The sequence below is a fragment of the Salvelinus sp. IW2-2015 genome, linkage group LG21 (genome assembly GCF_002910315.2).
Source record: "Salvelinus sp. IW2-2015 linkage group LG21, ASM291031v2, whole genome shotgun sequence".
Classification (NCBI taxonomy): Eukaryota; Metazoa; Chordata; class Actinopteri; order Salmoniformes; family Salmonidae; genus Salvelinus; species Salvelinus sp. IW2-2015.
The window spans coordinates 5,274,217-5,290,652 of record NC_036861.1 but is presented as its reverse complement, the minus strand read 5'-3'; the positions used below and the strand labels follow the sequence as shown (position 1 = coordinate 5,290,652).

Genomic DNA, 16,436 nt, shown 5'->3' with positions numbered 1-16,436 from the left:
GGTAGTTATCACTGACGGCGTTCATATGACAACGTCACGTCCCCTGCTCTGGCCACTCAACAGTTAGGTAAGCAAGGTGGGGAGGGAGGGTAAATAGGTGATTGGCTAAGAGGGAACAATGGAGGGGGTGGAAAATAATTGTAGCAGGGCAGAGAAGTACTACATTGTCAACAAATGATACTTATGCACATACCAGTTTATGTATTTAAATAATATACATCTTAGATTTATTTATGAAATACTGTATGTTTAAAAATATATTGTTAGGACTTTTGCAAGGTATAAACATTGCAATTGGATTACAATTAATATGTAATATGGGGTACTTACAATATGAATCAAATACACTTTCCTTTAGGTAGGTATACACTTGAATGGAAAATGTGTGATAATGTTAAATCAATGAAATGCATTATTCTAAAGGTGGGAAGCAAATACTACATTACCAGTATGATATACAACATATTCCTTTATTGTTGTTATTGATAAATCTGTCAATCTCCCATCTGAGAAAAAATACAATACATCATGAAAAAAGAATAAACTATAATGACAATAATTATATGTACTGTATGTACAGTCCAATTAGCATATTTATCAAATTCACATCATCTTAAAAGAATTCTCTATACAACTGGAGGTTAAAAGGGGAATGACTTTTGATTTACAATAGGCAAACTTGGCTTCGCCCAGGACTTTGTGTTTTTCCATTGGTTATTAATAGGTTCTTTGTTTTGTGTGATCTCTTCTCATACACTTTGTATTGCTTGTAAGCAACACCCCCTGCTGCTCAGAATGGACAAGTGAATTTCAGAAGCATATATGAGTCACTATTTAGACTAGAGCATTCTGCTTTAACACTTCCTATCACAGTACGATAATTCTTTGTTCAAACCCTAGTTCTTGTCCGACTCCTGGTTCTGGAGGACCACTGTTTGCTTGGTTATTCCAATTGACGACCGTACGCAGTCATGATAGACACACTAACTGTCTCAAATACGACAGCTCAATCAAACTGATTTGGAGAAGAATAGTATTTAAAGTTGTTCTCTACGACCAAAAACACACAAACAAAACACTAGCCTATGTGGTCAGCCCTCATTATTCTGTCATGGACATACAGCCTATTAAAAGACATGAAATGAGAGCCAACCTGCTGAAGTATGGTTCTTCCAKATTGTGAGCAGCAGGGGGCCCTATACCTACTCCTCTTTTGTTCAACTACTCAGTGTTGTGATGGGACTACTGTACGTTTACCACGACAAGGGCACCATACATACTGACTCCATTTCACATCACCATGTTTAGCCACTCAATATACTGTGTTAATAAATATCTTTTTTTTTTTATACTTTAAAACTGTACACGTTTTTGTTCTCTCCCTTACATTGTCTAAAATTACCTGACACCAAAGTAAAGAAAAAAGATCTTTGTACAACGCAAGCACACCGAATTCCCCCACAGATTTTGATCCACCCTCGTCATTCAACAGTCCTTATTTTAGAGACCAAAGCATTTGGTAGATGGCGAAATCCTAATCTCTCACTGTTCAACTGCAGATGAGACAACTTGGAGAATAAATGACAAAATCTGTCTTGTTTTGTAGTGCTCACAACCAAAGGCATAACTTTTGATAAGACCGGCAAATCTCCAACCATTCCACTACAAAAGAAACAAAGTACACAAATCCCCCAAGGAATAACTCCTAAATGTTCAAGTAAAACAGAAAATATTCTTTAAAAAAATATCTACCTGTATTTAACAAGGATTTACCTTTTTCACCAACCATGTATAGTAAATAAAAAAAACGAGTAATTGCTCAAAATAATTAGACAAAATTCTATTTTCAAACAGTTATTACATAAAGCATTTACCCTGCTTTCTGACCAGAGCTGGTCATATCGCCTAAACACAGGAGCGTAGCTTGTGTGCAGTTGAGTACTAAGAGACCTCAGTTCTGCAGTCAAAATGGGAGCCAAGGGGCTAAATCAGCACAGTGGCAAGCAGGATATCTATGAAGAATCTACCTTAGCAGTCATAGCTAACTTGGCATTAGCAATTAATTTAGCATTAGCAAAAGAGCTAACTTAGCATTATAAGCTGAAAGAGCCAATTTAGCAGTCGCAGGAAACTTCACATCTGCAGGCTCTGTGAAGCATCTTGTCATTGTAAGACAATACTTGGTTGATTCTTTTGGCTTAAATGACACAGAGGCATAAATAAATACACAGCTCAAATGAAAAAAACAATCAAATGAATAAATTGTTTCACTGCAAACCATTTTCAGTGCAGTTTGTCTGGTTGTTCAACTATAAATGCATGATAAAGCWGCATGTATTCAAATTAGGTCAAACCACAACATTGATCAATCAATTCTGTTAAATTGTGAAACAAAGTATGAGTAATTGATCTACTGCTAGCAAATTGTCACAGGACAGATCTTGTTAAGAGTTAATGCTTCTACTTATGTTGCTACAGTATATTACAATGTTGCTGTCCGATTTATGTAAAGAATGGAACATCCAAACACCAAATAGGCACTCCTTGTACCTAGGAGAACTGAAGCATAAAAACATTTACAATTTAATTGGAAACTAAATTAAGTTGAAGAAAGGATGTGGCCTGGCTAAGTCAGTGTTTTGGCTGTGCACAGGCAATTTAGATTTGGACACTGATTCAACAGTGAAGCAAAGCAAGCTGGAATACAAGGACGGCTTCTCACTTAGGAGACAGATTCATATGGGCTAATATGTAGGAATTCTGTTAGCAAAGTTTCATTAAACAATTCACTTATTTTCATGGAGTTGGCTTTTCAAGCAAAAACAAGTGTGTGGACAATAAGCACTACTTAAAAACATTTTTTACTTGTTTTTTACTTGTTTAAGAGATGAATTAATGGAGTCATTTCCAATTTGTTGTGATTACATACAAAACCACATTGACATATAAAAAAGGCTATAATAAATCACATCAAGGAAATGCAGCCTCTTGGCCTTTACTTCAACTTAAAACTGACTTTCAGGTTACTTTAAACTTCTTTACAATTTTTCTTTTTTAGGGGGACTCCAGTTCTGCACGCTACTGTATATTTCAGTGGATTGGAGGGCATTGTGGATCCCAACTCCCTCGTTCAATAATTGAAACAGTACTGTGACATTGACCACTAGCCATACATATACTGTGTACATCCGATGAAAATAATTATTTTCAAAAGTAGTTTTATGGATCAAATGGAATAGACAATGTCCAGTGCTGTTGGACAATAAATTATAACTTGTTATTGAACGCCCTGCCCACTCCTACATTGCACACAAACTGTAAAATCTCCTACGTTGCACACAAACTGTAAAATAACGTTGTTTGCAAGACTGACGAAAAAGGCACATTTTCATGAAATCTTTGAAAATGACGACATTGAAGACACAGGCAGTCTTAGGGGTGGCTGGGGTGGGGGTGTGCAGAATATGATTCTTGTGTTTCTGTTAGTTAGGAAACAAATGCAATGTTTCTAAATGAGAGTACAGGTCTTGAGAATTTCCTGGATATCCGCTTGGTCTTTGTGATGTTTGACCACATCTCCTTCTGGTTTGGCTGTAGCACCCAGGCCCGCCCGGGTTAGCTGGGGAGTGTGTGTGTAGGACAGGAAGTATACGGTGGAAGGATAGTAGCCGCCTTCTCTCAAAACTCTCTCACGTTCACCCCTTTCAGCCTTCAAACCATCAGGTGTCTAACCATCACTCTCGACTGCCACTAGTTGAGACTCAGACACCAGTGGCTAGTTAGCCATTCACCTCACTACATTTCCTTCCACACTGCCTTTGAGTTGGGCTCCAACTCCCATCTCTCCCTTCAGTTACACCACACCTAATCCCCTTTTTTATGGTCCTTCGAGCCGGACGCAGCTGTTAGCCATTGGGATTTGCAGTCATACGAAGACCTTGGCGAGCGCGTCGGCCCCGGCGCTGCCGATGTAGCACTTGGTGGGGTGGAACGCCACGTCGTGGATGGCCTCGTCCGACTTCTTGCGGTGCGCTGTGAACTCCTGGATGCACGTCTTGCTCTCCATGTTCCACAGGCGGATGGAGCAGTCGTGGCCTAACATGGCGGAGGATGGCGAGAATAAAAATAAAGAAATAGGAACACAAGTATAAAGAAATAGGGAGGTAGAGTGAGACAGAGAGAAAGATGGAGAGATGTTACAATTATACAACTGCCTTTTAGTGAAAGTTGCCACAAGAAAGATCCAAGGGGGCTTCCGTTTCTGTGCTCAGATATCATATTTGCAACACTGTCAGTTTGTATCTCCAGTTATGCAAGTAACGATATTGCTGTAATTACATGAAACGCTAACCAACAAAACACTAGTACTTCTCTGTTTCCAGATAAATACTTACTGCCAGACATCAGGTACAAGCCATTGGGATCCACAGCTAAACTGGTGACTGCGTCCAGGTGGGCTACCATGGAGTGTATACATTTCCCTGTAATAGGATCCCAGAATGAGTACAAAATCAATGTCCTCAATGTTGTATTTATACCAACTGTTATAAGTACACTTTATACTGTGACAAAATGTGTTTGTCTTACTATGTGTACATTTTATTTTCATTCTAGCTGGAATGTTGGTTCAAACTGTCCGCTGTCTATCTCACCCGTGTTGTTGTCGAAGAACTGGATGTGTCGGTCCTCCTGGGCCGTGATGGTGATGGGCAGAGTGGGGTGACTCAGCACCTTGTTGATCTTGCACGGGGCTTCTGTGTGTTCGGGGTGGACGTGAAAAGACAGGAAACTCAACTGAACATTGCCGATTAGCCTTTCTCATTTACATGTAGTCATTTGTCAGAACAACAGGATAAAATGGGAGTTATAACTCAAGACAAAATTATTCAAAAGTAGGGAGTTGTACATCCACAGAGCTATAATATAATTGGTGGGTACTAGGGTTCTATCGCAGACTGTGCTGATATACCAGCTGCTCTGCCCTGTTGCTAATAAAACAAAGAAATAAGCTAGGGAAACTTTCTGAAGAGAGTACACCAACAAAATAAGAGTATGACTTTTAATGCATAAACATAAAACATTTATGTTGTGACAAGAGGGGTAAAGGGAGTTAACAGGGAGAGCGCAAGAAAATAGGTAGTGAGCGCGTATTGCACGCAAATACTCTCTTTCGAGTTACAAGTCTATATAGTCACTGTGTAGAAATGGCAGCGGAACTTACCGGGCTCTCCAGTCTGGTCCAGCTTGAGGATCAGCTGCCGCGTCTCCATGTTGAAGAGTCCGATCTCCCCCGTGCTGAACGACGTCACCATGTGGGCCGGCTCACTGCACACCAGGTCCACTGACGTGGGGACGCCCAGCTCTGAAACCGACAGAGTTGAAAAGGTTATGAGCTAATCCTAGAGCAGTGGTTCTGCTGTAGGGGGCAGGATTTGCTTGTGGTGACCTGGTCCTAGGTCAGACTTTTTTGTTGTTGCATTGAGTAACTCTTTATGGAGCTAATTCTTGATCAGTTTTACCTCTGAATCCGATAAAGGTAGAGGTGGAGAGGTTAGGGTTTGCTGTGGGGACCTGGTTTGTCCTAGGTCAGACCTCTTTTTGGGGCGGGTAGTGTTCTGAATTGACTCAGAGGTTCCTAAACCTTATTGACCCACGACCCCATATTGATATGAAAAATGTTTTGCAACCCCCACCATGTAAAAAAAGTTATGCAATCAACGGCCAATGCTTACTTTTTTAAAATTGGGACTATGACAGTCTATTACAAATCAGTCACAGTATTTTTGACAGTATTTCAATATGAAGACAGTATGGTTTGACGTGACTGAAATGCATCAGAAAGGTATTGGGAAGTTCAGAAGACCATCAGGCAATAATGTTGTATGATCTTCTGTGTAGAAAGGTCTCTGACCTCCTCCCTATACGCGGTCTCATCGTTGTCGGTGATCAGGCCTACCACTGTTGTATCATCGGCAAATGATGGCAAATGATGGTGTTGGAGTCGTGCCTGGCCATGCAGTCATGACTGAACAGGGAGTACAGGAGGGGACTGAGCACGCACCACTGAGGTGTTGAGGATCAGCGTGGAGGATGTGTTGTTACCTACCCTTACCACCTGGGGGCGGCCCATCAGGAGGTCCAGGATCTAGTTGCAGAGGCAGGTGTATAGTCCCACGGTCCCTAGCTTAGTGATGAACTTTAAGTGCACTATGGTGTTGAACGGTGAGCTGTAGTCAATGAATAGCATTCTCACATAGATGTTCCTTTTGTCCAGGTGTGAAAGTGCAATAGAGATTGCATCATCTGTGGATCTGTTGGGGCGGTATGCAAATTGGAGTGTGTCTAGGGATAATGGTGTTGATGTGAGCCTTTCAAAGCACTTCATGGCTACAGACGTGAGTGCTACAGGTCGGTAGTCATTTAGGCAGGTTACCTTAGTGTTCTTGGGCACAGGGACTATGGTCTGCTTGAAACATGTAGGTTTTACAGACTCAGTCAGGGAGAGGTTGAAAATGTTAGTGAACATACTTGCCAGTTGGTCAGCGCATGCTCGGAGTACAAGTCCTGGAAATCCGTCTGGACCTGCGGCCTTGTGAATGTTGACCTGTTTAAAGGTCTTACATCGGCTACGGTGTGCGTGATCACACAGTCGTCCAGAACAGCTGATGCTCTCATGCATGTTTAAAGGTTACTTTCCTCYAAGCAAGCGTAGAAGTAATTTAGCTTATCTGGTAGGCTCGTGTCATTGGGCAGTTTGCGGCTGTGCTTCCGTTTGTAGTCTGTAATAGTTTGCAAGCCCTGCCACATCCGACGAGTGTCGGAGCCGGTGTAGTACGATTCAATCTTAGTCCTGCATTGACGCTTTGCCTATTTGATGGTTCGTCGGAGGGCATAGCGGGAGTTCTTATCAGTTTCCGGGTTAGAGTCCCGCTCCTTGAAAGCGGCAGCTCTACCATTTAGCTCAGTGCGAATGTTGCCTGTAAGCCATGGCTTCTGGTTGGGGTATGTACGTACAGTCACTGTGGGGACGACGACATCTATGCATTGATTGATGAAGCTTGTGACTGATGTGGTGTACTCCTCAATGCAATRGGAAGAATCCCGGAACATATTCCAGTCTGTGCTAGCAAAAAAGTCCCGTAGCTTAGCATCTGCTTCATCTGACCACTTTCGGACCGAGTCACTGGTACTTCCTGCTTTAGTTTTTGCTTGTAAGCATGAATCATAAGGATAGAATTATGGTCAGATTTGTCAATTGGAGGGCAAGGGAGAGCTTTGTACGCATCTCTTAGTGTGGAGAAAAGGTGGTCTAGAGTTTTTTTCCCTTTTGGTTGCACATTTAACATGCTGGTAGAAATGAGGTAAAATGGATTTAAGTTTCCCTGCATTAAAGTCCCCGGCCACTAGGAGCGCCGCCTCTGGATGAACATTTTCCTGTTTGCTTATGGCCGTATGCAGCTCATWGAGRYCMGTCTTAGTGCCAGCATCGGTTTGTGGTGGTAAATAGACAGCTACGAAGAATATTGATGAAAACTCTCTTGGTAGATAGTGTGGTCTACAGCTTATCATGAGATACTCTACCTCAGGCGAGCAAAACCTTGAGATATCATGCACCAGCTGTTGATATCGTGCACCAGCTGTTGTTTACAAATATACATAGACCGCCACCCCTTGTCTTACCAGAGGCTGCTGTTCTATCCTGCCGATACACTGTATAACCCGCCAGCTATATGTTATTCATGTCGTCATTCAGCCACGACTCGGTGAAACATAAGATATTACAGTTTATAATGTCCTGTTGGTAGGATATACGTGCTTGTAGTTCGTCCTCTTTATTATCCGGCCAATAGTACCAATGGCATCGGCAGATTAGCTACTCGCCGCCAGATCCTTACAAGGCACCCCGATCTCCTTCTGCGATATCTCCGTCTCTTTCTCCTGTGAATGACGGGGATGAGGGCCTTGTCGGGTGTCTGGAGTAAATCCCTCTCGTCTGACTCATTCAAGAAAAATGATTTGTCCAGTTCAAGGTGAGTAATCGCTGTTCTGATGTCCAGAAGCTCTTTTCAGTCATAAGAGAAGGTAGCAGCAACATTAGGTACAAAATAAGTTACAAACAATGAGAAAAAAAATATTWAAAAAATAGCACGGTTGGTTAAGAGCCCATAAAACGTCAGCCATCCCCTCCGGTGCCATCTTCGTCATCAGGCGACCCTACATGGTGTCGCGACCCCTAGTTTGGGAAACCCTGGAGTAACTCTTTATGGGGCATATTTTAGGTCATTGTATAGCGTGAAATGACAAATATATTTTATGAGCTGATCCTAGAGCAGTGGTTATGTGGGACAGTCCATGTAAGAGAGTGAATTTGGTGTTTTGTAAGCTGATCCTAGAGCAGACGTTGTGGAACATTACGTAAAAAATATGTGAGACATCTGTTTTATGAACTGATCTTAGTGCAGTGTTTGTGTGGCACAGCCAATGTAAGTCTATTGGGGGATCATTTCGTCTATCTGATCTGCGTTCAGCACCTCACCTCCTTTCTCGTTGAAGATGGCGAGTGCGGGGGAGGTGTTGGCAGCGTTCCACAGGCGCACCGTGCCATCCCCGGAGCAGGAGAGCAGGCGCTGGTGGGCCGAGCTGTAGACCACTCCCCACACTGAGTCAGTGTGACCCAGCAGCGCACCCCGCAGCACCGAGGGCTCTATTGCAGGAAAGAGAGAGGGAGAGTTAGGAGAGAGAGGGAAGGAGAGTTATGAGGGAGAGGTGGATAATTAAGAGGTGGGGAGAGTTAAAAGGAGGGAGGGGAAAAGGAGAGAGAGAATGGTAGAGAACAAAAGATCATGTGGAGACAGGAAGAAAATAGTTGGATAAAGAGGAGAATAGAGTGAAAGAGGAGGATGAAAGGAATGTCAAATTGAGAGTTAGAAGAGCGATGTAGTGAAAAGGGAAAATAGAGGTGGCGAGAGAAAGAGTAAAGTGATGAGAACAGTGAAGAGATGAAGAGAATATGAAAAGAGAGAAAGAAGAGAGAAGTACTAATAATCAGGGGTGTAGCTAAGGCAACTGGGGGAATACCATATGAGTCGTAGGGGTCAATATTGGGGTTGGGGGTGTTCCAGCTCTGAATGGTTCCATCCACCCCCCCACTGAAGCACTGCTCCCCTGTAGAGCTCATGGTCACACACAACACCGCACCCCTACAGAAGACAGGAAAAATCACCTCATTATTAACTTCAACTTGTTTTGGGGAGACAAAACACAACACCGCTACAGGAGAAAGTGGCAATACCTGCTACTACAAAATTCAACACTTGCTTTTTTCTCATTGCACTTTAGTAGTGTTTAACTTATGCAAAAGGTACAAAGTATGTGAATATGTACACTTGATGGTTTGCATGGAATACATTTGATAGAACAAATGATTCATGTATACAAGAGTATGAGTCCAGCTGTCCAGTTATTAAAAAGGTTGGGTTATAGTGGATAAGGAYGGTTKCTCACCGATGGGCCCTGAAAGTATAGATGGGTTCCACATCTAGGGCAGCACACCTAGGAAGACAGACAGGGGACATTATTATCTTCGATGTACATATTCAACGAGCATACACGAACTAAAACCAAATGTCCCATAATGTCCCATTCAGAAAAGTATAAGAAAAAGGCATCATTTAGCTATCGATTGTCTTTTCACTATAGTGCTCTTAATTAACAATTCCACCCGACTCTTACCCCATTGAAAGTGACCCAGTTAGCCACTTGCACTACTTAAGTACCTGCTGAAAAGCATAATTGTCTTTGACTGGGTCATATTCATTAGTGCACACCGAGAGTTTCTTTATTACTATGCATCGCTCTTATCTTGGTCAGGTCGTTATTGTAAAAGAGAATGTGCTCTCAATTACTTACCTGGTTAAATGAAAGCAAACATTTTAATTGTTTGGGGTCTAGTAAAATACGATCCGGGTGTTTGACTGACAGCAGGGTAGGCCTATGTGAACTCTTACTTCTTGGCGGGGGCGGTCTTCTGGAGGTTCCACAGTTTGAGGGTGTGGTCCTCGGAGGCAGTGACCAGGACGGGCTCCACGGGGTGGAAGGCCAGGCCCCGGATGGAGTCAAAGTGGCTCCGCAGCGTGAACTTGGGGTTCCACGTCTTCCGCAGCGCATCCTGACTGTTGGTCACCTGAGTAAAATGGCAAAGAGTATTTGATGTCAGTTGGYGATTTGCAGACAGATGGCCRCCTTCTGACCACRWCCTCCCTCTGCTCAAGCCATGTGGTTCCCTCTTGATTGTCGCTCCATCTGTTGGATGCTTGAAAGCCTCAAAACTCTGGCTGGAAAATCGCAGTCCAGACCTACTACGTCATATAGCTGTTATTMGATTGTTTTTCTTTAGCTTTTTCAAGCCTGCAATATAGAAGTTCTGAAAAATATTATTATTATTATTAYGATTCAAGCCTTAGTCCTGTACAATGTTTCAGAAGGTATAGCAAGCTAGGAGTCACTAGTTTTGTCGTATTTATTTCAATTTACATAAAGTAACTTACGTAGTCACACCTGACTTAAGGTTGGTTCCTGTTTGTTAAGCAAGTTCAGTGGTGCTATGCTCTTTACCAAGCCTCTAAATACAGTTGAAGTCGGAAGTTTACATACACCATAGCCAAATACATTTAAACTCAGTTTTTCACAATTCCTGACATTTAATCTTAGTAAACATCCCCCGTCTTAGGTCAGTTAGGATCACCACATTTTAAGAACGTGAAATGTCAGAATAATAGTAGAGAGAATGATTTATTTCAGCTTTTATTTCTTTCATCACATTTCCAATGGGTCAGAAGTTTACATACACTCAATTAGTATTTGGTAGCATTGCCTTCCAAGCTTCCCACAAAAAGTTGGGTGAATTTTGGCCCATTCCTCCTAACAGAGCTGGTGTAACTAGGTCAGGTTTCTAGGCCCACTTGATTGCGCACGCTTTTTCAGTTCTGCCCACAAATTTAATATAGGATTGAGGTCAGGGCTTTGTGATGGCCACTCCAATACCTTGACTTTGTTGTCCTTAAGCCATTTTTCCACAACTTTGGAAGTATGCTTGGGGTCATTGTCCATTTGGAAGACCCATTTGCGACCAAGCTTTAACTTCCTGACTGATGTCTTGAGATGTTGCTTCAATATATCCACATAGATGCCATCATAAAGCAGGGAAATTATTTTGTGAAGTGCACCAGTCCCTCCTGTAGCAAAGCACCCCAACAACATGATGCTGCCACCCCCGTGCTTCATGATTGGGATGGTGTTCTTCGGCTTGCAAGCCGTCCCCTTTTTCCTCCAAACATAACGATGGTCATTGTAGCCAAACAGTTCTATTTTTGTTTCATCCGGGGACCAGAGGACATTTCTCCAAAAAGTACGATCTTTGTCCCCATGTGCATTTGCAAACCAAAGTCTGGCTTTTTTATAGCGGTTTTGGAGCAGTGGCTTCTTCCTTGCTGAGCGGCCTTTCAGGTTATGTTGATATAGGACTTGTTTTACTGTGGATATAGATACTTTTGTACCTGTTTTCTCCAGCATCTTCACAAGGTCCTTTGTTGTTGTTCTGGTTGATTTTGCATTTTTTGCACCAAAGTACATTCATCTCTAGGAGAGACAGAACAACTCCTTCCTGAGCGGTATGACGGCTGCGTGGTCCCATGGTGTTTATACTTGCGTAATATTGTTTGTACAGATGAACGTGGTACCTTCAGGATTTGGAAATTGCTCCCAAGGATGAACCAGACTTGTGGAGATCTACAATTTCTTGGCTGATTTCTTTTGATTTACCCATGATGTCAAGCAAAGAGGCACTGAGTTTGAAGGTAGGCCTTGAAATACATCCACAGGTAGACCTCCAATTGACTCAAATTATGTCAATTAGCCTATCAGAACCTTCTAAAGCCATCATTTTCAGGAACTTTCCAAGCTGTTTAAAGGCACAGTCAACCTAYCGTATGCAAACTTCTGACGCACTGGAATTGTGATACAGTGAATTATAAGTGAAATAACCTGTCTGTAAACAATTGTTGGAAAAATGACTTATGTCATGCACAAAGTAGATGTCCTCACAGACTTGCCAAAACTATAGTTTGTTAACAAGAAATTTGTGGAGTGGTTGAAAAACGAGTTAATGACTCCAACCTAAGTGTATGTAAACTTCCGACTTCAACTGTATGTATGCAATGTGCCCCTTGTGCTTGACCACAGTTGATAGTCACTGCATATCCTTTTAATTTCCTGCTTGTTAGAGCTGCAATATCTTTAGTATGAAAGTTACCATACAAACTTTAATGTTATCTAATGCACACAAATCCATGCCTATTTTGAGATGAGTGTCCATCATATAAATATAATTCTAACACTAAGGTGTCCTCCCACACTGGGTCCAACTGAGCAATATAACACTCCGTCTCTTCAATCCCAACCTCATTCTGCATGCTAGCTCTCTACAGCCATACAACAGCAGAGTTCAATTGATCTGGAGTGTGTGTATGTGCATGCATGTGCCTCTGTGTGTGTGTGTGTGTGTGTGTGTGTGTGTGTGTGTGTGTGTGCACGTTCGCATTAATGTGTATGCGTCTAGGCGCGGGTTTGTGTGTGTGTGTCAATAAGAGCGAAAGTCGAAGCACATGCTAATCAGACTAGCCTGTTTAAATATTGACATTTTGAAAGCTGGAGACCAGCCTCTTACATAAGCTTGGTTCAATTCTGTGGATTACTATTGATTTCAAGGCTTCTGTTTGCAGTTACACTCACTAGCTCAAAGCCTATGTATATAGGCACAGAGTTAATAAAGTAGGAGAATTTATTCTGCTCATAAACCTACACTACCAATCAGCTTGATCTCAATTCTTACGCATATTCCGGCGCTCCGGGGTGAAGTTCCCTAGGATCAGTTTCTCTTTCCAATCCTAACCTTTATCATGACCAGGGAAAATACTAAACTGAACCAAGATCAGCATAAACTTCTCTCTCCTCCTACTCGCTCACCTGGGGGTACATACAATACAATAAACCCAGGGGTTTCTCACAGTGTACACTGTGAGAAAAGTCTTGTCTGTCAATAACAGACTAAGGCTTTGAAAAATAGGTTGGACCTTTAGATAAATACAGTGCATTCAGACCWCTTGCCTTTTCCACATTTTGTTACGTTACAACCTTATTCTAAATTAATTCCCTCATCAATCTACACACAATAGCCCATAATGACKAAGCACATTTTAGCAAATGTATAAAATAAAAAAACAAAATAGACATTTACATAAGCATTCAAACCCTTTACTTGAAGCACCTTCGACAGCGATTACAGCCTTGAGTCTTCTTGGGTATGACGCTACAAGCTTGGCACACCTGTATTTGGGGAGTTTCTCCCATTCTTCTCTGCAGATCCTCTTTAGCTCTGTCAAGATGGATGGGGAGCATCGCTGCACATCTATTTTCAGGTCTCTCCAGAGATGTTCGATCGAGTTTAAGTCCGGGCTCTGGATGGGCCACTCAAGGACATTGAGACTTGTCTCGAAACCACTCCTGCATTGTCTTGGCTGTGTGCTTAAGGTCGTTGTCCTGTTGGAAGGTGAACCTGAGCACTCTGGAGAATGTTTTCATCAAGGATCTCTCTGTACTTTGCACCGTTCATCTTTCCCTTGATCCTGAATAGTCTCCCAGTCCCTGCCACATGATGCAAAAATGTCTAAAAACCTGTTTTCGCTTTGTCATTATGGGGTACTGTGTAGATTGATGAGGACAAGTTATTTAATCCATATTAGAAAAAGGCTGTAATGTAACAAAATGTGTAAAAAGTCAAGGTGTCTGAATACTTTCCGAATGCACTGTATATGCCTTTCTACTCAGTGTTCCAGTTTGGAAGCTCAAAGTTTCTAAATCAATCTTCTGCTATACGGCAATGTAAAGCAGTAGATGTTTGCTGCCCCGAGGGATCTAAGTGCTGAAAGAGTTGTCCATGGGGCTCCACAGGTTTAAGGTCATGTAGATACATAGCTATATCGCTCTGGATAAGAGCGTCTGCTAAATGACTTAAATGTAAATGTAAATGTATATACACTGCTCAAAAAAATAAAGGGAACACTTAAACAACACAATGTAACTCCAAGTCAATCACACTTCTGTGAAATCAAACTGTCCACTTAGGAAGCAACACTGATTGACATAATTTCACTGCTGTTGTGCAAATGGAATAGACAAAAGGTGGAAATTATAGGCAATTAGCAAGACACCCAATAAAGGAGTGGTTCTGCAGGTGGTGACCCACAGACCACTTCTCAGTTCCTATGCTTCCTGGCTGATGTTTTGGTCACTTTTGAATGCTGGCGGTGCTTTCACTCTCGTGGTAGCATGAGACGGGTCTACAACCCACACAAGTGGCTCAGGTAGTGCAGCTCATCCAGGATGGCACATCAATGCGAGCTGTGGCAAGAAGGTTTGCTGTGTCTGTCAGCGTAGTGTCCAGAGCATGGGGCGCTACCAGGAGACAGGCCAGTACATCAGGAGACGTGGAGGAGGCCGTAGGAGGGCAACAACCCAGCAGCAGGACCGCTACCTCCGCCTTTGTGCAAGGAGGAGCAGGAGGAGCACTGCAGAGCCTGCAAATGACCTCCAAGGCCACAAATGTGCAGTGTCTGCTCAAACGGTCAGAAACAGACTTCATGAGGGTGGTATGAGGGCCCGACGTCCACAGTGTGGGTTGTGCTTACAGCCCAACACGTGCAGGACGTTTGGCATTTGCCAGAGAACACCAAGATTGGCAAATTCGCACTGGCGCCCTGTGCTTTTACAGATGAAAGCAGGTTCACACGCACATGTGACAGACGTGACAGAGTCTGGGACGCCGTGGAGAACGTTCTGCTGCCTGCAACATCCTCCAGCATGACCGGTTTGGCGGTGGGTCAGTCATGGTGTGGGGTGGTATTTCTTTGGGGGGACGCACAGCCCTCCATGTGCTCGCCAGAGGTAGCCTGACTGCCATTAGGTACCGAGATAGATCCTCAGACCCCTTGTGAGACCATATGCTGGTCGGTTGGCCCTGGGTTCCTCCTAATGCAAGACAATGCTGACTCACTGTGGCGGAGTGTGTCAGCAGTTCCTGCAAGAGGAAGGCATTGATGCTATGGACTGGCCCGCCCGTTCCCCAGACCTGAATCCAATTGAGCACATCTGGGACATCATGTCTCGCTCCATCCACCAACGCCACACCACAGACTGTCAGGAGTTGGTTAATTTTGAGTGTGACTCCAAATCCAGACCTCCATGAGTTGATACATTTGATTTCCATTGATCATTTTTGTGTGATTTTGTTGTCAGCACATTCAACTATGTCAAGAAAAAAGTATTTAATAAGAATATTTCATTCATTCAGATCTAGGATGTGTTATTTTAGTGTTCTTTATTTTTTTGAGCAGTGTATATATATTTACAGATTTTAGGTAATGTATATATAGCTATGTGTGTATATATGGTGTGTGTATATATATATGTATATATATATATATATATATTATATATATATATAATATATATATAATATATATATATTATATAATACACACATCACATATACCTTGCTATAGATATATTATAGCTATAGATATATATAGCTATATATACACAGTGGGGAGAACAAGTATTTGATACACTGCCGATTTTGAAGGTTTCTTATTCTACAAGCATGTAGAGGTCTGTATTTTTATCATAGGTAAAATTCACCGTGAGAGACGGAATCTAAAACAAAAATCCAGAAACACATTGTATGATTTTTAGTAATTCATTTTCATTTAATTGCATGACATAAGTATTTGATACATCAGAAAAGCAGAACTTAATATTGTACAGAAACCTTTGTTTGCAATTACAGAGATCATACGTTTCCTGTAGTTCTTGACCAGGTTTGCACACACTGCAGCAGGGATTTTGGCCCACTCCTCCTCAGACCTTCTCCAGATCCTTCAGGTTTCGGGGCTGTCGCTGGGCAATACAGACTTTCAGCTCCCTCCAAGATTCTCTATTGGGTTCAGGTCTGGAGAATGGCTAGGCCACTCCACCTTGAGATGCTTCTTACGGAGCCACTCCTTAGTTGCCCTGGCTGTGTCGTTTGGGTCGTTGTCATGCTGGAAGACCAGCCACGACCCATCTTCAATGCTCTTATTGAGGGAAGGAGGTTGTTGGCCAAGATCTCGCGATACATGGCCCTATCCATCCTCCCCTCAATACGGTGCAGTCTCCTGTCCCCTTTGCAGAAAAGCATCCCACAAAATGATGTTTCCACCTCCATGCTTCACGTTGGGATGGTGTTCTTGGGTTGTACTCATCCTTCTTCTTCCTCCAACACGGCGAGTGGAGTTTAGACCAAACAGTCTATTTTTTGTCTCATCAGACACATGACCTTCTCC

At 42.6% G+C, this 16,436-nt stretch overlaps 1 protein-coding gene across 2 annotated transcripts in view; it reads right to left on the bottom strand.

The window, feature by feature from the left end:
• Positions 1-451: 451 nt before the first annotated feature.
• LOC111982353 (striatin) overlaps positions 452-16,436 on the bottom strand; it is a 105,901-nt gene continuing 89,916 nt past the window's right edge. For both annotated transcript variants that reach the window (XM_024013911.2, XM_024013912.2), the window contains 8 exons: positions 10,008-10,183; positions 9,505-9,552; positions 9,079-9,200; positions 8,537-8,704; positions 5,222-5,362; positions 4,653-4,754; positions 4,395-4,481; positions 452-4,095 (listed from right to left, as the gene is read on the bottom strand). In XM_024013911.2, coding sequence (XP_023869679.1) covers positions 3,926-4,095; positions 4,395-4,481; positions 4,653-4,754; positions 5,222-5,362; positions 8,537-8,704; positions 9,079-9,200; positions 9,505-9,552; positions 10,008-10,183 — 1,014 coding nt within the window. In that variant the 3' untranslated portion in view covers positions 452-3,925. The remainder of the gene's footprint in view (positions 4,096-4,394; positions 4,482-4,652; positions 4,755-5,221; positions 5,363-8,536; positions 8,705-9,078; positions 9,201-9,504; positions 9,553-10,007; positions 10,184-16,436) is intronic.